Source organism: Salvia miltiorrhiza, chromosome 4 (genome assembly GCF_028751815.1).
Source record: "Salvia miltiorrhiza cultivar Shanhuang (shh) chromosome 4, IMPLAD_Smil_shh, whole genome shotgun sequence".
Lineage (NCBI taxonomy): Eukaryota > Viridiplantae > Streptophyta > Magnoliopsida > Lamiales > Lamiaceae > Salvia > Salvia miltiorrhiza.
Genome location: NC_080390.1, coordinates 8,520,446 through 8,543,573, shown reverse-complemented (window position 1 = coordinate 8,543,573; position 23,128 = coordinate 8,520,446). Strand labels below are relative to the sequence as shown.

Here is a 23,128-nt window from a genome sequence, read left to right as displayed (position 1 = left end):
ATTTTTGCTTATTAACACGCGCGCGCGCACGTTGATTAAAATTTAATTATATCATAAATTATATAGTGCTATGATTATTTTATAATTAATTTGATGGATTATAATTGATACACAAATATAGTGGTGTGATTAATCTTAAATATTTAATCTATTTAAAATGTAAAAGTTATTTTTATTTAAAGATTAAAGTTTGAAAAAAACTCTCTATCATCTCTCATCTCTCCCCTTTCATCTTTTTTTTGAATAAATTTATTTTCAACTATTTTCTGTGTTTAAATAAATAATTATAAAAATCAAACAAAATCAAAATATAAACAAGTACAAAATATATTTTAATAAATAAATAAATATTTAATACACAAACATAAATAAATAAATGTAAAAAAATAATGGAGAGAGAGAAAATAAAGTATTTTAAATATTAAATTTTTCATAACTAATTTATTTAAAATTCATTTTTGATAGGTTTTTTGCAGGAATATAGATAAAAATAGTGGAAAAATTGGTGGGAGAAGAGATAAAAAAAAAAAAAAGAGAGAGAGAATAATAAGAGAAAAAACATGTTAGGTCCGGAGGGTCTCGAATAGGTGTATGGGGGAAGGGGAATACACCTATGGGCTATTTTACAATTTCCTCTAAAAACAGAGGGATCTCAAGAATGAGATCAAAACGAAACTTTACACACAAACTATGACACCTGTTGACTGAAAAGAGTTTTGACCAAACAGGGTTGACGACTGATACTGAAAACTCTTCAGTAAGGAGTTATCAGTTAAGTTACTGGAACTTAACTGATCCACGTAAGGGCTTCAGTCGAGTTTGCTAAAACAGAGATGATATAAGTCTTCCTGACTATCAGAGGATAGATCAGTCAGACTGATATCACACGCAGCGGAAATAAACTTGTTTCGTAATAGCCTCGGTTGAGCACGTTGTTAGTCTTAGGTTTCTCTTTGCAGTTATTCAGTATTCAGTTTATCAACAGTAAGAACACAGATAAGAATGTAAAGACTGAAAGCTGTAAATAACACAGAGAGTTTTACGTGGTTCGGAAAACACTTTCCTACATCCACGGTCGGTTGATCAGACCAACAATCCACTCCGCAAGTGTTTAACTGGTGCACTGCAAACCGAACCGTGTGCTTACCGGGTGCACACAACCGTTTCACTGAAGAGACCTTACTTCAGTACCCACGCTTCACTCGCGTCGGATTTCTCACTCCTAGCACGACCTTGCACTAGGATCTCACGGAGTCAGAGTACCTTCCTGAACTCCTTTTCCACTCAAACACTCGGTTTCTTTCTTACGAAAGGAGGTTTGAAAAACTTGCCAACTAAACTTCAAAGAACAAGTTCTTTGGAGCAAGTTTTGACCTGGGCTTCTGGGTAAACAGATATATGCCTAAGGTCTAAGAGAATGTGTGTAATCAGTAGTCACTGATTTTGACTTTGGAATTCTCTTCTTCGATTCAAGCTTTAGGGAGATTAAGCTTTGGGCTGAGTAGCAATTTCGGCAGAGCTTCAGCTTAGGTCGTTGAATCGGTGAAGATTGAAGTTGATCCTCGAGCGCTATTTATTGGAGAGGTCTTGAATAGATCCGTTGGCGGAGAACGTCTTCAAGATTTCTCCCGTTGGAGAGCAATTCGAATTTGGGCTGAGGCTTCAATCTTCGAGGTTCCTTGTTTGGTGGAAACGCCTCTCTTGAGGGACAGGAGATGTGACGTCTCTGATAAAGTAGCCACCAAATAGGAATGACCTCTGCAGAGAGGGATGATCCTGAGATCTCTGCATTTAATGCGGCTGTACTATGTAAGCACGTGGCTTCCTTTGAACGTTGGAAGTTCAGTCCGAGGAAGAATGTTTAACTGATACTTGACTTTAGTATCAGTCTGCTGAGTCCTCGAAGCACGCATTAAGTAATCAGTTCTGAACTGATACTTCAGTTGGTAACTTCAGTCTTCAGTCTTCAGAACTGCTAACTAAACTAGAAACGAACTCTAACACTTGAGTTCAAAACAGTTCTAGTCTATTACAAATTAAACCTAAGGATTTTGGTATTATCAAAATAAAACCTGATATTCCATGGGGTTCCCAACAAAACAATTCACTTTTTATAGTATTATATAGACAAACTAAAATTGTGAATTTTTTAATTTTATTCTTTAACAAAAATCGTTTTGTAGGAAATAATTAAAATGATTAGGTAATGAAATCGTGATATTGTAGGCCAATAAAGGTAAAGCTTTCAAGTTAAAATGTAAAAGTACATAAACTTAAAATTTGTGGGTTAACTTTATATATATATATATATATATATATATATATATATATATATATATATATATATAGGGTTGGTATCAAGTGAGAATTTAGGAATTTGTGACACCTAAGAACAATCATACACCTTTGATTAATGTTGATCCAATGGTTCTAATTAATAGATGATAATTAAAAATCAAATCACTTACCAAAATGTAACCACCGAATTTTGTGAATAAGGGCTAATAAGTAATTTTTGTTGTGAATAAAAAAGGCAAGATTTTATAGATCCCTAAATTACCGCGTTGACTTGAAGTGAAAATAAACTGGGATTTACCCTTACTTCAACGCCGATTTACCCTTCTTCATCACAGAATTCGTCAGCCATCTTCTTCAACGCAAATTTACCCCTTCTTCCTCATAGAATTCGTCCGCCATTATCGAGGAAGAAGAAGTTTTCCAAGATCCAAGATCCGGCGACGCTATTCATCGACGCTGTTCATCCTCAGTGCGACGTTGTTCATCGACGCCGAGGTCAAAGGTTGGTCGATTTAACAAGGTCTCGTCCGTCAGTTTCATCCGCCATTGTTGTGCTTTCGTCCGCCGTTGTTTAACAAACGATTTACCCATTTTTCCTTTTATCAAAATCTATGTTTGGATGAACAAATTTTTTGAATGAAACTTGCAAATCCGAATCAAATAAACAGTATATCTATATTTCTTGAAATCTTGTATGAATATATGTATTTGAATCGTGAGATGAATGGGTGATTTTTCTGATTTTCTAATTCGAAGAAGGGTTCCAGAAAGGGTTTTCCTATGGATGTTTTTTTTTTCGAAAATTTACATGAATTTATGTTTCTTCAGGATTTCAAAAAGGATTTTTTGATGTTTTTTTTTTCGAATTTTTTGAGGTTTCCCACGAACTCTGCCATTATTTTGGGAATTTGGTTGTTGTCTTTACCATTTAAGGTTGTAGAAGAAAATTCGGCTGACTTTTTCGTACTTACATTCTATGCTTTTTGTGGTGGCCTAAGTATTTCTATAATGGTTTGTGGTCCCATCCGAATTTGTACGATTAATAGTAATAATTTTAATTGTGCAGATGAGGACAGTGTCGGGTTTCACCGGGAAGAGGGCGGAAGGCCTAGCTCGTGAGTGCAAATCTTATTCATATGTGTATACCTGTTGTTCACATGAATATTTGTTCGTGTGAATAATGTAGATTTATTTAATGTGGATAAGTTATGTTCATTGTTGCCCAGAGTTGTTCATGTAACTTGTTCATATATACATTTGAGTGACATAGATATGTCACCTTATTCATACGAACGTATAAAGTATTTATTAAGCTGATTGGTTTTGAATTATACATGGATAAAGAATGTCGAATAATATTTTTTCCATGAGTATTGATTCTTGTTCATGTAAACAGCAAGGCCACCAAATCCAGAAATCATCTTGCAAAATAAGTTGATAGAGGCCCAGCCAAAGGTATGCACTAAGTAACATAAATTTTGGATACACTATGTGTTTGTCAAAACTAACTTAATAAAATTTCCAGCTACAAAGTGGAGGAACCGAATGCTACAAAAGGCAAAGTTATATCGTGAACATATGGCTGAGAAAGCACGACGTGAAGCAGGTATGTCTAATATATGTTAATGGATACCTTTATGAAATGTTAATACACATTTGATCTTAAAACAGAAAAAGGCTCGACTGTGAACAAAAAGGAAGGTGCAAAGGTTGTAGATGCAAAAGTTAGCAAGGATAATAAAGATGGAGATCCAGAGGTTGCTGCTGGAGAACCTAGAGGTATGAATAAACATATAAATTTCATTACTATTTTGGTTTATTGAGATATAAATAAACATATAGTTATTGTAGATGTTGCCACGCCACAAATTGAAAGAAAGAGGACGCGGGGTCTCACTCTTTCAGTCCTTAAAGAACAACTTCGGACATGTTATTTGATGTGTTCGTGCTTAAATTTCAATTATGCTTTGGATATGAAAGAATTTTATAATGTGTTATGCTGGAATTTGTCAATTTTTGTTATATTTTCTTCATTTAATATTAAATTACTACTTGGTATTATGAACAGGAAAAGAGGAAGGGGTAGAAAGTTCTGAAACTAATAAGAGTGAGGGTGGTACATCTACTAAGCGTAGACGTTACACACGTGCAGAGAAAGGGAAAGGAGTAGAGGACACCGGTAAGAGTGTATTTATATTCTATATTCTTTAATCCTATACTCTATTGGCCGTAAACATAAATGTTCATAACATGTGAATATTTGGTGCAGGAAAAGATGGAAAAAAGAAGTCGTCGATTGTTAAGAAAAAGCGTAGAGTGGTTCCAAATAACCCAGATGATGTCAAATGCAAACGTAGAGGCCGTAGGGATGATAAGCCAAGAGAAGTTGACAATATTAGCGAAGGAGATTTCCCGAAGCTCAACACAAGAACAACACTCGCGGCTCTCCATCACAGCCTGTCTTTATTGAACCATGCACAGAAAGAGTCCGTCAAGAAGATTGGATTCGGTGTTATCCTTGATCTTGGTATTCGGCAGATACCGTGCAAAATGGCTTATTGGGTTCTTGATCATATCAACACTGACACTATGGAGTTGGTGATCTCAGATGATAAAAGGATTAAGATCACTGAGGATGACGTGTATCGTGCATTCGGGATACCAAAGGGTCATAAAGAGATAGTAGAGTTTAAGAGGACAACTTCAAATGATTTCTTTACTGAGTGGGTTGGATTTTTTGGCACCCGTGGAAAGGACGACATTAAGCTTGGTATGGTGGTGGAGAAGATGCTTCAATGCACAGAAGGTGGGACGTGGTTCAAACGTCACTTCATGATAGCCGTTGCATTCTCCTTGTTCGAGAGCACGACGAACGGAATAGTCCATCCCTTTATCCTACACTGCCTCGTGAATTTGGACAGATTACGAGAGTGGAATTGGGCTGGATATGTCCTCCAATCTTTATCTAATCACAAAAAATCGTGGGAGTCCGACAAGTCGAAAATGTTTCCCGGGCCAACGTTGTTCACTGTGGTAAAGTTTAAATTTATTTTTAGGTCTTTAATGTCTATATTTAAACACTGACTATGTATTCGTTTCTGGCAGCTTTTCTATGTGGACCGAGTCCATTTAGTGCAATTTCCAGTATGTTGGGCTTTCCCATTGTTCAAGAATTGGACAACTAAATTGGTGAGGAGGAGAGAACAACGAGCAAAAGATAACAATGCATTTGGGTAGGGTGTTATTCGCGACCCGATCTCTTTGCCATTAGACTTTGGAGATGTGGTTGTTCAAAATGTGCGACAAGAGGCTGTTGAAAATGTGGAAGCGGTGGCTGATCAAGGTATGCAAGAAGTGGGTGTGCAAGAAGTGGTTGTTGAGCATGTGGACGCGGTGGCTGGTCATGGTGTTGAAGAAGTGGTTATTGATGATGCCGTGCACGAAAAAGTTGTCCACTCCTCACCTAGAAGCGAGGAATGGGGTGTATGTTTGATGAAACAAGCTGTCGAAATTTCTGAACGGTTGGTGGCTATAAAGAAATTTGTTGCAGATGCACCGGAGTCAGAATTTGAGAAGTTGGAATCTATTTCCAGTGTGCAAGAGGCTGAAAAACTTTTAGGCATTGTACTAAAGGGGAAGGCTCCTGTTGTGCCGAAAAGTGCGGCTTACGTATATATGGACGATGATGCTTTCTATTCCGACCCTTTGGTTCTGAAGTCCATTGATGATGCGACACTAAATGCTACGAGCGGGGAAACTAGTAGGATTAAGGATATTGGTGACATACCAAGATTTGACCTTGGATTAGTTGAGCATGATGATGATGTACAGTTTTGTAATATGATTGTTGAAATATTTTGAGAATTAATGTTATGTCATTTATTGTAGGTGGAAAGATCTCAGCCAAAGGATGATGGTGGATACGAACAAGGAAAAAGACTTCAGGTGAATTGGTTCTTTTTAAACAATCAATTATTTTAATTTTAATAAGATATGTAATTAAGATGATTAATATTGGGTGAAATAGATTTTATCTACGGTTGCTGCTCGAAGCGTTGACTTTACTCCGTCTGTGGATTTGCAAGGGGTATTAGGACCAACAAGAGAGCCGGTAATTTTACTTTAATATAGTTCACTTACATATAAAATTTATTCGCCTATGAATATAAAATGATTGTTGTTCATGTGAACGAGTGAAGCATTATGTCTTGTTGTCCATCCTTTCCCTAAATAATTTGTATTTATTTTGTTCGTGTGAAAAAAAATTATGTTCATTAAATTTAAATGTGGATAGTGATTTTGTGAAAAAAATTTATGTTAGATGTGGATAATGATTTTGTTTGATCTCATGTATATATTACCTTGAATGATTAAATATTTGTTCATGCGAACTTGATGTCTCATTGATTTATGTGGTTTATTCAAACTCATACCTTGTTCAATATCTGTCTTCGTGTGAATAGTGTGCATGAACATTGTTATTTAATAAGTTATTGTTCATGTTTGCATGTAAAATCCGAATAAGTGACGGTGTTTTGAAATTTATTTTATATGGAAGAGTGATACGACTTGTGCCTCCAGCATCTAATATTCCAGGAGCGTCGAGTGTGGCCGATAGGAATGATGGAGTAGTTAAGGTAAAATCTGAATGATTTAAATGTTTAGACCATATAAGGTTACGTTTAAACACATAATATATAAGCTTCGCCTATATTGTAGCCAACCATTTCAATTCAAGATTTTAATTCAAGTGAATATAGCAAGATTGTTGTTCAGGTGAACGAATGAGGCATTATGTCTTGTTGTTCGTACGAACGTATAAAGAATTGATATTTATTTATCATATTTAATGATTGATATTCGTGTGAATAATAAATCTATTCATTAAATTTAAATATGGATAATGATTTTGTTTGATCTCTTGTATATAGTATCTTGAATGATTAAATATTTGTTCATTCGAACTTGGGATATCATTAATTTATGTGGTTTATTCAATATGACATAGTGGAGTATAACATTTTCAACTTGCATGCTGCAGCGGTTGAGCAGATTCCAGATGCAAAAGAGAATGTTGGTGTTGTTCCTGCAAAGGCGTCGGTAATGATTGGCTATGTTCGCAAAAGAAGAAAGATGTAATTCGATATGGCTGTAAAGTATAATTAACTTTTGAATTATCAGGTGTGAAAGAACACAAAACATAGAACAGGTGGACATATACGAGTTGTTTTGGGCAACATTTCTAGGGCAACATTTCTACAAATGTATGCATATGTTCTATGTAGGAAGATATACTGATTTTGCTTGCATATAATATGCTATTAATTTTTGTTTAAACATATAACATGAACTTTTTTGAAGATTGATGTTGTATCCTCTCGTACCCCACATCCTATCAAGAAAGGGCGATTGTTGAAATCGGCAAATTTGTGTTCACCATACTTGCAGCGTGAAATAAATACTACAAAGGTGTTGAACAAGATGAAGAAGGAACTGGGGGTGTATGCAATGTACAAAGATGATGATGAAGAGTATAGGATTTCAAAACTTAACTTTGGTTTATTTATATGTTCATGTATAATGAATATGCATAATTTGTTTGTCGAATTACTTTATTCTTTTAGTAGTGAGGTAATGTTCTCTTACAAGGATATTGAGCTATGCCGTTCGGACATGTGCACCTTGCGTAGGGGAGAAATTATAGGGTCTTACCTCATCAATGCATGGTGTGTGATACTTAATAGTAAGGAGCAAACTCGTTCAAACACGTCGCCTGTTCGCTTTTTTGGGACAATTAACATTTATGTAAGTTTTTATTTAGTTACGAATTGTATAGTATGCATAATAAATGCAACAAAAACTAAAAAAATAATAAAATGTTGTTTTTAAAATAGGTGGATGCAATTGCTGGAAAGGATGTCACTGCAGAATCAACTAAGAAGGCATTCAATGAGTTAATCAACGCAGAGATGGCTGACTACCACAATAGTCCACTAAACTACATGGATTTGGTCAGTTATATTATTACACATTTATTTATTCAAATAGAAATATGCTAACTACGTCACTATTGTAGATTTTTTTCCCAATTATGGAAGGCAATATTTTCTATGCTATGTGCGTGGACCTTCGTAAGGGAAAGGTTTTTGTATTGGACAGTACAGTAAACCATTCAGATGCGTGTGATGTAGCGAAGTATGAAAAATTGGCTGACGTGCTGGTGTGTAATCAAATATGCATTATAAATTTCTATAACTTGATATATTTTAATGTTAGTGTGTTTTTTAGTGTTTTTTGCTGTCAGAATATCTTTTAGACAAACAGGAATTTGCAAAGGCGAAGACAGTGTCACGAGCCAAAGTGCAGCATGTAGATATGAAATGGGCAGACAACAATAACACGATAGACACGGGGTTATACCTCATGCGCCATTTAGAGACTTTTATGGGCGATGGTTCATCAAGTTGGAAGTGTGGAATGTCGTCATCGTCTCCACGTCATATGAGCCGTATGCGAGTTAGATATTGTGGTACGATTTTAAGTTGCGAGTTCAATGATGTGAGGGGGGAGCTGCTGAAATCTGCATCAATACATTATCGGGAGTTGTGCAATAATAGTAACTTCAATGCTAACTATGTGTTGCTTGGGTGAGACAAGCAAGATCTAGAATTTAAACAATTTTTATGCTTATGCCATGTTTCTATAGATCACAGACCATCATTAAATTTGACAGTTGGACGCGAATATTCGTTGTTATTACTTTGATAGCGTTGTTATTATGAATAAATATATGTTAAACTTTTTGATTATGTTATATTCTTCAACAATAGCATTATGAGTAAATATATGCTGAACTTTTTGATTGTGTTATGTTATTCAACAATAACATTATGAATAAGCATATGCGGAAGTTTTTAATTATTTTATATTGTTCATGTGAACGAATGAAGCATTATGTATTGTTGTCCATCCTCTCTTTAAATAATTGGTATTCGTTTATCATATTCTTGTTCGTGTGAATAATAAAATTATTCATTAAATTTACATGTGGATAATGATCACATATGATTATGAATAAATTTATGATTGACTCCCAGAATATGACCTAGATATACGCCTCATTTTTTTCTTAGGAGAGATTGGATTTGATTGACACTATAGTGAGTTGCCGCATCTATAAAAATAACAAGCATGAAAAAAGTGACGTGTATGTAGCCGGAATTCCAGAGCTGCATAATATTCCAGAGCTGCATAATAAAAAACATGACTATATCACGTATAAATTATAACATTAATCGTGAGTTTCACAACGTGTTTAGTTGCTCTTAGAATGTCTCAAAGGTTGTTTATAAGTGATTCATGAAATTAAACGCCAAAATATAAATAAAAATATGTCATTAGTTCACAATGGAACCACAAACCCAAAAATGAGGAAATGTAATCGTGAATATATCAACTCAATAATGTTCATCAAACAACTTTATGTAATTCAACTATTCAACTTCTTGCATTCTCTCTAAATGATAAATAAAACTGAAAAACTGAAAACTTTAAGAAAAGATAAACAGTAATAGATAATTCAACTTGTAAGGTAGAATCCATAAATGATAAACGACTCATTCCTCTGCGACATCAACTCCTGGGCAGTTCCTAGAGTCATGATTAGCCAACCTATTGCACTTCTTGCATTTTCTTTTGGGCTTCAGAGCTTGTTCAACTAGTTTCTCCCTCGTAGACTTCCTTCGCCCACCAGAACCGCTACCTAAAAAATAATTTAATCCAAAAATGTCAATGGGTTCAAAAATAAAATAATATATGAATAAAGGTCGTGAAGCAATGAATATTCACAATTGAATATGAAAATTCAACTGAATAGAACAATACATTATGATTATGTATGTAAACTACTTATATTCATTAAGTCAGTTAACATAGCATTTCAGCTTCGTGACTATTTGAAAAAACTAACTGAATACAAAACATTTCTATTAACACTAATATTTCAAGTGTTAAATACAAAACAATTTACATTAAACAACAAATGACGATTGAATTAACACATAATATTTCTATTACTAACCTTTAGTGTGTACTACGCTCGGTGGTAGCACGTCAACTTCAGTTGGTCTTACAGAACCATAGTATTCAACAAACATATCATTCTTGCAGCTCTTATCAATGGGTACTCCCAACTTTGAATACTTTTCTGCCAAACCTTTCAAATCATCAAACAGTTGGACCTTAAGAATGGAGTCGCCTCTAACATGACCAATGGATTTGCACAATTCCAAGAAAAGGTGGTTATTTCCAGAAAACCTCTTTTCAATGGAAAGATGTTCAGTTAGAGGTGCAGCAACTCTTGACAACTTTGACCACCTTGCATCAATGTACTTATCTGGGATGCGAGTCAATTTTTTGTTCCTCATAACAAAGAAGATGTGTCTGCACAGGAGAGCCTTCCTAGTGAACAACTTACAGGAGCATGTGTACTCGTCATCAACCGAGCTGTAACACACCTTCGAGACACCATCAGCCGTATCATCAACTTCATAAAAACTACTGCTATCCTCCACATACATTTGAGATATCAAACATGTTCATGCGGCGGAAACAATTTCCACTTGCACCTCCTCCTTGAATATTTTATTCGTGTATACGGTTGATGCATGGTGTTCTATATGAGACTGGGTAATCAAATCAAGAGAACCAGTTTCGTCAGCCAGAGTTATAGTATCATATGTATTACGTTGTGCCTCCATAGCTCCAACATAATGCATATATAGTTGCACCAAATTCGAGTTCTTATTAACGTGCCGTCTGAAGAAACTATTTTCACTCTCTGACAATGACGTCGTCCTGAAGAGCCCACTCATTTTAGTGTCCCGAAAATATGCCGGTACCCAATTGGCTCTTAATGCAAACATGTCGGTAAACCATCTATTGCCGCCGAGGTCATACTCATCCATGAGACGGTGCCATTTCTCCTCAAAGACAGAAGGTTCAACAAGATCAGGCTACACAATATTGTTGAATTTTTCTTTCAATTCCAAGTCCTTCATTAAGTGATTCGGCAACTTCTCGGCAAACTTCATCAATATATGCCACATGCAAAGTCTGTGAGACGTATTAAGTAATACGTTTTCAATGGCCTTTCTCATTGCCGGGTCTTGATCTGTTATAAGGATAAGTGGATGAGCTCCCATACTCTCAACAAATTTGCTGAAGACCCATGAATAGGATTCAACATCCTCATTCGAAATAAGAGCAGCACCAAAGGTTATGCATCTCCCATGATTGTCCCTGCCAGTGAAAGGAGTTAATATCATTTTGTACCTATATCACACATGCAAGACATGGTTATGAATAAATATATGTTTCAATTTGACAATTGGAATCTAAATGAATATGATCGTGAGTTGAACAACATCATTATGAATAAATATATGTTGATATTCTTACTATGTTCAAGTGAAGAAAATGAATATGTTCAATTCGGATGAATGTTGTTCAACTGAATAAAACTATGTTTATATTCTTACTATGTTCAAGTGAAGAAAATGAATATGATCGTGAGTTGAACAACATCATTATGAATAAATATATTGCTGGATCTATGAATAACAAAAGTGAGCTTATATTGCTGCACCTATATCAAATATGCAATCCACGGTATTATCAATCAAGGGCAAAAAACGTATATGTAATAGTTCATGAACATAGCAGAGAATGCATGAAGAAGCTTCATACCTGTTGGTTCGGTATGTAGCATCGTAGGAAACAGCATCCCCGTATAATTTAAAATTCTTGATGGAGCAATCATCCGCCTAAAACAGTCTCTTCAATGTAGTATCTTCAAATGTATCAAAGGAGAACTTAAAACCTGGACAACTCTCTTGTTTATCCCTGAAATTATCTAATAATATGCGGGCATCAACTCCATCGGAAAACGCCCTTAGATCACGACCATAATTCTTGAAATCTTGTGGAGTACAGCCCACATCATCGTATCCACCGACTAGTTCCTTATAAAATCTAAATGTCTTCATAGGCCCGATATTCGCTTTCATTCCAGTAAGCATCATCATTTGATGAATATAATTGACATTTCTCTTAGAATTCATAAGATGCCGCTGACCTTCAGGGACCATATTGTGCGTGTGCTCCTCATCAAAGGTGGTGACCCTGTATCCACGATTACCAGCATGACGGAGGACAATGTGTGCCATACATTCAACTCTAATAGACACTGTTTGCCTTTGCTTCTTAGGTTCATTTCCCTTAGTATTCGACGGAATTTTTTTCTTGGGCTTCAATCCAGCTCGGTTATATAACACATACCTATAAAGCATGGTACTGTCTTCCGTTTTTTTGGGCGTACTTAGATGTGTCTCAAAGCCAGCTGCATCCGCGTACTCCTCATAGAATTTGACACCCAACTCCAATGTAGGAAATATTTGTCCCTCAAATGGAATCAATTGAGGATCACACGTGGGTGTGACTAAGTCAATAATATATTGTTCATCACGAGATCTATGAACATCTGTTAAACAAAATATTACCAAGATGAATAACCATAGTTGAATAACCAAATAATTTATGTAACAATACATAACCGTATGTTAAGAATATCATAAAATATGAACAAAAATCATGAAAAATTGATTATTCAAGCATGAATAAACATGTTCGAATGAACATAAGTGGATTAAAAATTACTTAACATCCGAATCAAGAGCATGAATCATTGAAATCATGCCTTGACTATACGCATTCGAATAAACATATATATAAATTATGTATTAAATCAAAAAATGGAAATCATGCCTTGACTCACTAATTCATAACATAAAACGAAATAAATTCGTACTTATTTAAGCCAAAAATAACAATGAGTAAAAAAATAACATAACCTATGAATTGAACTCATGAATCAGTGAATGTTATGACTGGAATATCACTATTCAACTGAACAGAATTGTGGCTTATGTATCCACACTACTAAAAATCGATAATTTAAAACACATAATATATACGCTTCGTCAATATTTTAACCAACCATTTCAATTCAGTATTTTAATACAAAATCATTTACAAAAAAAAATGAAAATTGAGATCGACGTATTGCATTAAGCAAAAAAATTACAATGGAATTAATACATGAACAACCGATTACTAACCTTCGTCGGACATTGTTGAATTGAGGATTGAATCTCTGCGGATGATTCTTGGTGAATTATAATTGAACGTATATAGATTTAATCGGTGATTTATTGTCAAATTACGAATTATACCTAGTGTTGTTTGAAAAAGCGAGAGAGAAAAGCAAAGTTGAGAGCACGAAAATATGGTTGTTGTAGTATTGCCAATGAAGTAAGCGTAAATTACAAAGAGTGTATGCATGGCTATTTATAGATTACGAGCTAAGGGCAAAATAGTAAATTCAGTGCTAAAACATGCGCCTCGCATGGTCGAGGGCATAGTAGTAAATTTGCTTCCAAGCGAGAGACTTCTTCGCTCTTTCGGTGATTTCTCTGGCGGTGGCCATTCCTCTTACACGGGCCACTTCTCTGGCGGGTGTGGTTTCTCTGACAGCCTCTGGCAAAGTCCGTTCCTCTGGCGAGGTCCGTTCCTCCGATAAAGCTCATTCCTCTGCGCTGCATATATTACTTCTCATCAGCTACTCCCCCCTCGGGTCTGACTAGTTCGCTCTGGGGCAGAGTAATCTAGTCAGAGTGTTCACCCGCGTGGCTGACGTCATTCGCATTAATTACCCGTCCTTTCACAGTGTACTTTCCCGTATTTCGAGGTTACTTTTTAACCTTTGCGTCCCTTCACTTCTCCGTAAAAATCCTTGATCGTCGATTATCTTCTCAGTGACACGTGTCGTTCATCCAGCTAGTTAGTGGTTGCCCGCGTACGTTATACTTAGGCGATTCAAATCCTTACTATTCATCTTCTTCCATTTTTACTTCGCGCAATTATCTCTCGACTTCCAGCGATTTTCCTCCTCCTGTTCCGGCGAATACACTGTGACCTTCCTTCTCCAGACCACTTCATCGACTTTTACGAATATTTGGTTTAGGTAAATCGCGTATCCTCCTCTCCCGATACTTGTGTTTAGTATAGAGTATTTTTGGAAATTGTTGGTGCTCTGATTGAGCGTGGAAACCCTAGATTTCTCTTCTTTAAGTTTTTTCCGACCATGGCCTCTACCTCCGGCGCCCAACCTGACTTCTCCCCTTCTCCCTCTCCTCTAGCTTCTCCGACTTCTTCTCTCCCTGTTTCCAACCATAGCCCGCCCCAGGATTCCCCGGCCTCGTTCGAACCTCTCCCTTCTACTCCCAAATCACCCAAGACCATTCCTCCATCCCGCTTAGGTGTAGCGGAGATGCAGAGGATGTTTGACAGGTGCCAACATCCGGAGGGCTTGACTTTTGAGTCCTATTCCAAGGCCTCCGAGCCTTTCATCAAGCTGCACATGAATAAAATCCCCCTCTTCCGAGCCCAAGTGGAAGCTGGTTTAAGGCTTCCACCTCCTGCCATTTTAGTACAAGTCTGCAATCATTTCTGCATCCCCTTTTTCCAAGTGGCCCCCTCTGCTCTACGAAGGTTGTTCGCTTTCCACATCCTCTGTACAGCCCATGGTATTCAGGATACCGCCACATTATTCCTTCGAACCCAAACCCTTAGGTGGCAGGGCCACCCTTTGTATAGTTTTGCCGCCCGCAAAACCTACCCCACTACTTTCCTTGGTTCCCTCAATTCCCATGACAAAGGCTTCATAGCCTTTTATTGTTTTGTGAAAACCAATCGGGGTTCTTGGCGTCAATTCGATGCCCAGGAGCTGCTATGGCATGAGTCTTGGACCAGCTATAAGCCTCCTGCTATGGGAAAGCCCACCGATTTTGAACTAGGTGTAATAGGCTTCCTTAACACCATGAATAGGGAGGATCCTCTTCCCTGTAAAGAGCTGGCCGAGAGTAGTTCGGCCTTAGCTGCCACCGGCTTACTTCCCCCTGTTTCCCCGCCGATCTATAGGTAAAATTGGGTGTTAGTAGATATGTATAAATTATTTATTACCTTGACTTTGTTGCTAAAGTTATGTTTGTTTGCAGGCATGTCGTGGAGGAGTAAGTGCAGAGCTACGCTCTTATCCGGTCGTCCCTCTGGCGATGAGGGGCAGGGTTCTGGGCAACCCACGGATTTGGGGGCTGATACGTCCCAGGCGGTGACTGACGTTCCTGCGGAGGTTACCCCTGAGCAGCGCTTCGCCCCTAGTAAGGGGAAAAACATGGAAGTTTTGTCCTTGTTTAGCCCCGACAGCCAGGGGGCTGGTGGCTCTGGCTCCGGTGGAGCCGGCAGGGGGACCGCCATTCCTGTGGTGGACGTTGATGATGACCTCCCCATCTCCACCCTAGTTCGGGACATCCCAACTCCCACCTCCCGCCAAGTCCAACAAAAAAGGAAGGCTGTCGTGCAAGCCCTTGCGGAGAAAAGGCGCAAGAAGGGCTCGGGAAAGGCAAGCAAATCTGCGGGCGCCGAAGCGGAACCAGCAAGTGAAGCGGAGGCTACCTCCGTGGATGCTGAAGGAGGCAAGGCGCTGGCCTTGCCCGCAGGGGAGTCAGGGGCTTCTGGCTCCAAGCCAATCTCGGCTCAGAAGGGGCGAGACTTCGTTCACGCCTTGCTTTTCCATATCCACCCTAAGGATAAGGAGGCAACAGGCAAGCTGAAACGGGCGGTGCTGGCTAACCAGCTCAGCCAGTTGGCTCTTCAGGTATCCTGCATTTGTTATCACGTTTAAATGGTTTTATTACTAACCTCTCGTTTTCTCTGTCCTAACATTTTCCCTTCATTTCTCTGCAGCTGGAGTCCCGGGTGGGGGAGGCCATTGTTTACCTCGTTTTTGGGCAGTATTTGCTAGTGTTTCTACCGTGCATTCGAGCATGTTTTATACCTCTTTGCCTTATTTTTCACGTGCTCGATGATCTTTTTGGTGTATTAATGTCGTGTGCAGGATTCGTGAGTCGTTTAGCATTTTCAGCATCGTTTCGAGCGTTTTTCGGAAGCAGACTCACGGCCGCCGCCGTGCCACGGCGGCCGCCGTCCAGACGGCGTCCGCAGCCCCACGGCGCGGGCCGTGCTCTCCTTTGAAGGAATCCGCGAAGGGCCCTCACGGCGGCGCCGTCCCACGGCGGCCGCCGTCCACGGCGCCGCCGTCTCACGGCGGCCGCCGCCCCTGTGCATTTCCGGCAGTTACGTTTCAGCCTATAAAAACCGATTTTTAGGGTGTTATTGGATATCTTCGAACTCAGCAGCCTCTAGGGCGATTTTCCACATTTTTCCTAAGGTTTTTAGAGCTTCAAACATTTACTTTCGCTTTTGGATTCATTGGATCGCTTGTGTTTTCAACTATCATCTCATCGGATTAGTTTTTCTTGGATTGCTTGTTGTGTAAGAACTTATTTATTTTCCTCAGTTAATTTGAATCCTTTGGCTTATTTGAATTCTTTAGTTTATGCCTTGATGAATGTTATGATGATGAATGTGAAGATTTGAGATTGTTGACGTTGATCTTGATGCATTACGTGAATCGTTGGATTGTTATTGTTGCCTTCGGATTTCTTTTGTTGGTGAATGTTTAATAATCTCTTCTATGGTGATTGAAGATTTATGTGAGTTGAATTTGATGCTTGATTTAGTTTCTTACCTAGGTAATCATTAACTGTTGATGTTATTGAGTTTATGATCGTTTGGTTCAGAGTTCGAGATTGAAACCCTAGTTGATTTCGTTAATGTTTAAACGCCATGTTCTAGTTCCTATATGTGTTCTTATATGTTTTCTGCATTAGTTGATGTTTATTGCTTCCTTTCAATTATGTATTGGTGATAGAGTGAGAAACTGTGTCAGACCCAATTACCCGATTAGAGTGTTTAGGTTTATTTCCTGTTTTCTGTGAGTAACACGATTAGAGCCCTGCTAAGTCTTCCTTGTGAGACGACTTGAGTCACCTTACCACCCTAGGACGACCTCGTATAAATTCGAGTCCATCCGCTAAGTGTTTTTGGATGAGTCAGCCATCCAGTGCATCGATACATGATTACGATGCACTGGAGAGGGATTTGGAGGCTGAGAAGCAGCGGATGGCACAGCGCGACGAGGAGGTCGCGGGTACAGTGGAACGGTACAGCAAGGCCGAGGCAGATGTGGCTGAGCTTAAAGCAAAACTTGACCAGGCCGAGGTGGAGAAGGCCTCTCTGGCCTCTGAGCTGGAAAGAGCTAAGAAAGAGGGCTATGAAAACATAGTCCGTTTTCGGATGAGGTACCTGGAGGAGCATCGGGAATCCCGGCGCAACTGGAAGGCAGCTTGCGAGGGTGCCCAGAATCGGGGTTACGTGATGGGGGCCAGGGACCAACGCCTGGAGTTTTTCTTGTCACCCCAGGGCCAGCAGTTCCTGGGCATGATGCTAGAAGGCACTCGGGCGGCTTTCCAGCAAACACCCGATTATCTGGAGGGATTTGCCCCAATCTTTGCCCATGTGATAAAAGAGACCTCTGTGAAGACGGCGGAGTTATTGGGAGTATCGGCAGAGCAAGCTGCTGCCCTGGACCCGAAGGCCTTGATGAACCATATCAAGGACGAGGACCTGAACAGGCTGCTGGGCATCACGGACGCGTCCCCGAAAAAGCCTGAGTGGTGGTACCCGGTCTTGGAGAAGGCCATTCCCCAATTCATCTTCGGGGTCTGCTCTGAGCCGGCGCCACTTCTCCCGTATACCAGCTTTCTTTCTGTGCTTCCCTGGTGCGATTTGTAAACCAACTGAGGGGCCAGGCTGGTGTTGGTCCTCTGGGGTTCCCGCAGTTTGGTCTGGAGCCCCCCTCTGCCTTCTGGCTTTAAGGCCTCCGACTTCGAAGACCGTGCATCATCCTCTGCGGCCGTTGATCAGCTTTACGCCCTGTATAAAGATGAAACAGCATATACCCAAGAAGCGTTAAAGTTGATTGACGTGGAGGCTCATCTCCCTGCGGTGAGGGATTCGGGCACTTTGCCGGTGTTTGAAGAAGGGGGTCCCTCTGGCGAGGCTCCTGAAGCTGTTGCTCCTGCTGGTCCCTTGGCTCCGCTCATCTCAGCCTCTGCTCCTCCGGACTCTACGACCCCTGCTCATGCTCCTCCCTCCTGACTGCTTCTACCCTTCCCCCTTTTATCTTATCAAAATTTTTGTAATTTCGACTTTGTGAATACTTTGTATTGTTTTGATCATAGTGTACAGTTTTGCCGCTTCGGTGTTATTAATGGATTTTCTTCATGACTTATGTCTCCTTTTAATTTCTGTTTCAGCTGCGTGTTTGTTTATCTTTCATGTTGTGTTGCTGTTATTATTGTTGTTGTGGCCTTACACTCCGGAACCTCGCGATGTGACCAATGTTTTTTGTCGGGTAGAGTAGAATTTTTTATTTTTGTTGAAGTGTTGATGATTCCTCTGAGTGGTTCTTCTGCCTCTGACCAAGCTAGTAGCTCTGTTTTGCTGGAATGTTTGTGATTTCTCTGACTCTTTCCCTTAACGGTTTCACTGGCTCTTCCCACGGGAATTTCTCTGACTTCTCCTTCAGGGGTTTGTCTGACTTTTCCCTCGGGGATTTCTCTGACTCTTCCTTCGAAGATTTCTCTGACTTCACCTTCGGAGGTTTCTCTGACTTCTCCTTCGGAGATTTCTTTTGACTTTTCCCTCGGGGATTTCGCTGACTCTTCTTTCGAAGCTTTTTCTCTGACTTCACCTTCGGAGGTTTCTTTGACTTCTCCTTCGGAGATTTCTTCGTTGTCTCCCTTTGAGTCCGTCATCCGCTGCATTCCTCTATTGCTTCTCTTTGAGTCATCCCTCTGCTGCATTCCTCTGCTGCTTCCCTCCTTGCTGACTGGAACACTCTGCGCGGAGCATGGAAGACCCGGGGGATGCAACCAATTTTCGCGGCTTACGATTACATAGTAACCCTCTGCGCGGAGCATGGAAGACCCGGGGGGTGCAACCAACTTTCGCGGCTTACGATTAAATAGTAACCCTCTGCGCGGAGCATGGAAGACCCGGGGGGTGCAACCAACTTTCGCGGCTTACGATTAAGAGAACACCCTGCACGGAGCATGGAAGGCCCGGGGGCGCAACCAACTTTCGTGGCTTACGATTAAGAGAACACCCTGCACGGAGCATGGAAGGCCCGGGGGGCGCAACCAACTTTCGTGGCTTACGGTTAAGAGAACACCCTACACGGAGCATGGAAGGCCCGGGGGCGCAACCAACTTTCGTGGCTTATGGTTAAGAGAACACCCTGCACGGAGCATGGAAGGCCTGGGGGGCGCAACCAACTTTCGTGGCTTACGGTTAAGAGAACACCCTCTGATCCGCCTTAGGTGTTTGCTTTTCCCTTGACTTACTCAGTAGCAATTTGAATTTGTTTTTCCCTTTCTTTCCCTTAGCTTGCTTGGCAGCAATTGGTATCGAATTTGTGAATTGTGGGTATATACCCTACTCCTCCCTCTGGTGACATGTGCAATGCTCTGCATGAACATGTTAAATAAAATATGCAACTTGGAAAGCAATAAATGAAAGTAAATGAGTCAACATCAGGGAATTCCCTAGAACCACGTATTCGATTTTATTGATATCATGGCCCCGAACCTCGTTAAAACCCCTGTGGGGAAAAAGAGTATTCGGTCTACAATTTGTCATGTCATTGAATCAACATTATACATAGAACTTTTTCAGAGTATTGATATTCCATGGTCTGGGGAGGGCTCTGCCGTCTGGATCCGACAAAGTGTGGGCTCCGCCGCCCAGGACCTCGGTGATGATGAAGGGACCCTCCCAATTGGGCTCGAATTTTCCCACTGGCTTCAGTGCATTGGCCCTCTTGAGGACTAGATCGTCATTGGCTAGCTTCCTTGCTCTGAGCCTCTTGTCGTATCCTGCCTTGATGATGCTTTTGTACTTCGCTGCTCTGACTTGAGCTTCGTCCCTCTGTGCTTCCACAAGGTTAAGTTCTATTCTTCGGAGTTCGGAATTTTGCTCTGTATCGTAGGTGGTGATGCGGTATGACTCCAGTCTGGCCTCCACCGGTATTACTGCATTAGATCCGTATACGAGGGTAAAGGCGCTTTTCCGGTTGCTGTCTTTGGGCTAGTTCGGTAGGCCCAAAGGACAGTGTCCAACTCCTCAACCCACTTCCCTCTGCTCTGGCTCAGCCGCTTCTTGATTCCCTCGCAGATTGATCTATTTGCTAATTCCACTTTCCCGTTTGCTTGTGGATGAGCCACGGACACGAAATGGTGGGTGATGTCCATTCGGTCACAGAAATCAGCAATCCTCTGTCCTGTGAATTGGGTTCCATTGTCTGACACGATGATTCTAGGGACTTCGAATCGGCAACATATGTTTCGCTAGATGAACCGTTCCACGGTTACCTCATCAATTTTCGCCACAGCTTCAGCTTCTACCCATTTTGAAAAGTAATCCACCGCCACTATGAGAAAACATTTTCCTCCTGGTGCGGTAGGCAACTTCCCGACGATATCTATACCCCACTTATCAAATGGGCATGCGGCGTACATGACTCCCATGGTTTCCCCGGGGACATTGATTCTCCCAGCATGTCTCTGACAAGCCTCGCATTTGCGGACGAATTCCCTGGCGTCCTTGTTGACATTAGGCCAATAAAACCCTGCACGAATTATTTTTCGTACGAGACCCCTGAATCCCGTGTGCCCGCCACAGCAACATGCATGAATTTCTTTTAAAGCAAAGTTAGCTTCTTCAGGCGATAAGCATTTTAATAAGGGTTGGGTAAAAGATCGCTTGTACAGTTGATCATTGATCAAACAATAATTCTCGTATCGAGCCCTCTGATTAGATTCTTTGCTCAACCGTTCCCCTGTCTTAAGAAAGTGTATAATTGGGGCGCGCCAATCATCCCGGATTTCTACTGAAAAGACCTGTGAAGTCCTCATTTCTCTGGTGTCGCAGAGCAGCGTAATCTCATCATTCCATGTTTGTTCCACTGCGCTGGCCATTCGCGCCAACAAGTCTGCCTTCGTATTCTCTTCTCTGGAAATCGGTTCTAATGATAACGCAATCGGCCCGCAACTCTGATAAAATGTGCGCCCCTCTGACCACAGCCTCGTATTCAGCCTCGTTGTTAGACAATTTGCAAGTGAATTTGATGGCGAATTGATATACCTCTGAGCTTGGAGAAATAATATACACACCAATTCCGCATCCCTCCTTCGTGATTGACCCATCTACAAAAGCTATCCAGAACTCTTGTACCGGGCGGCGAGTAGTTTCCTGAATGAAGTCCGCAAGGGCCTGTGCCTTAATAGCCAACCTTGGCTCATATTCAACATCGTACTCCCCCAATTCCACAGCCCACTTTACCATTATGCCCGATAAATTCGGCCGCCCCAACACCTGCCTGAAAGGTAAAGCAATTCGCACCACTACCCGATGTGATAAAAAATAGGGCCTCAATTTTCATGCCGTGACCATGACTGCCAGAGCAGCCTTTTCAATCTCAGAGTAATTCAACTCAAGGCCCTGCACGATCCTGCTGACAAAGTATATTGGTTTTTGGTGACTCCCTTCCTCTCTGATAAGCACAGAGCTGACTGACTCCTCTCCCACTGCTATGTATAGGTACAATGTCTCTCCCGGGACTGGCTTAGTCAGAGTTGGGAGCTCCGCTAAGTATCCTTTAAGATCTTCAAAAGTTGTTCGGCATTCCGCTGTCCACTGAAACTTAGTCCCCTTTCTTAAGATTTTGAAAAATGGCAAACTCCGTTCCGCTGATCTTGAGATGAACCTGCTCAGAGCAGTGATGCGCCCATTTAGGGTTTGTACTTCCTTGATTCCTCTGGGTGGGTCCATGATGGCCTTGACTTTATCTGTATTGACTTCTATTCCCGCGGGAGTGACTTTGTATCCCAGGAATTTTCCCGTAGTGACCCCGAAGGTACATTTCACTGGGTTAAGCATGAGCCGGTGATTTCTGATCACCGTAAAAACCTCCTCCAGGTCAGAGACATGGTCCTCCGCTCTGACGCTGCGCACGAGCATATCATCAACATATACCGATATGTTTTTGGAGAGTTGTTCCATGAAAATTTTGTCCATCATCCGTTGGTACGTAGCCCCCGCATTTTTCAAGCCGAACGGCATGCTCCTCCAACCGAAAACCCCACAGCAAATGGTAAAAGCTGTTTTAGCAATGTCCCATCTGTTTATTTTCACCTGGTGATATCCTTGGTATGCATCCATCATGGATAATAACGCACAACCCGATGTAGAATCTACAAGCTGGTTAATCCTCGGCAGAGGATAGTGGTCCTTGGGGCAGGCTGCGTTGAGATCCCTGTAATCTACACATATACGCCAGGTGTTTATTTTTTTCGCCACCATTACGGCATTCGATATCCACTCAGGATACTGTACTTCTTCGATATGGTCCGCATCCAGCAGCCCTTGGACTTGTTCCCTGATCGCGGCATCCTTCTCGGCACCGAAATGCCTTGTTCTTTGCTTCACTGGTTTGATCTTAGGATCCACGTTGAGGCAATGTTCCGCCAATCCTCTGTCTATTCCCTTCAGATCGGCCGTGCTGAAAGCAAATATGTCTGCATTTCTGCGGAGGCATCTGACCAGCTCCTCTCTGACTTGGTCGTTCATGGAAGACCCAATCTTGGTCTGGAAACCCTCTCACCCGGGAAATAATTCTATCATGTTACATACATCGCTGGTGGAGACCAGGGCGGCCTTCTCTGTACTATCCCGATCCTTTAACAATTCC

At 40.7% G+C, this 23,128-nt stretch overlaps 2 protein-coding genes across 2 annotated transcripts; both read right to left on the bottom strand.

Annotated features, from left to right (window-relative positions):
* Positions 1–9,914: 9,914 nt before the first annotated feature.
* On the bottom strand, positions 9,915–10,877 carry LOC131022950 (uncharacterized). Its single transcript, XM_057952490.1, has 2 exons — positions 10,379–10,877; positions 9,915–10,060 (listed from the first exon to the last, which is right to left on the bottom strand). The coding sequence occupies exons 1-2, from the start codon at positions 10,875–10,877 to the stop codon at positions 9,915–9,917; spliced, it is 645 nt and encodes a 214-aa protein (XP_057808473.1).
* Positions 10,878–10,895: 18 nt separating this feature from the next.
* On the bottom strand, positions 10,896–13,488 carry LOC131022948 (protein FAR1-RELATED SEQUENCE 5-like). Its single transcript, XM_057952489.1, has 4 exons — positions 13,476–13,488; positions 12,130–12,838; positions 11,436–11,631; positions 10,896–11,312 (listed from the first exon to the last, which is right to left on the bottom strand). The coding sequence occupies exons 1-4, from the start codon at positions 13,486–13,488 to the stop codon at positions 10,896–10,898; spliced, it is 1,335 nt and encodes a 444-aa protein (XP_057808472.1).
* Between the last annotated feature and the right edge of the window lie 9,640 nt (positions 13,489–23,128).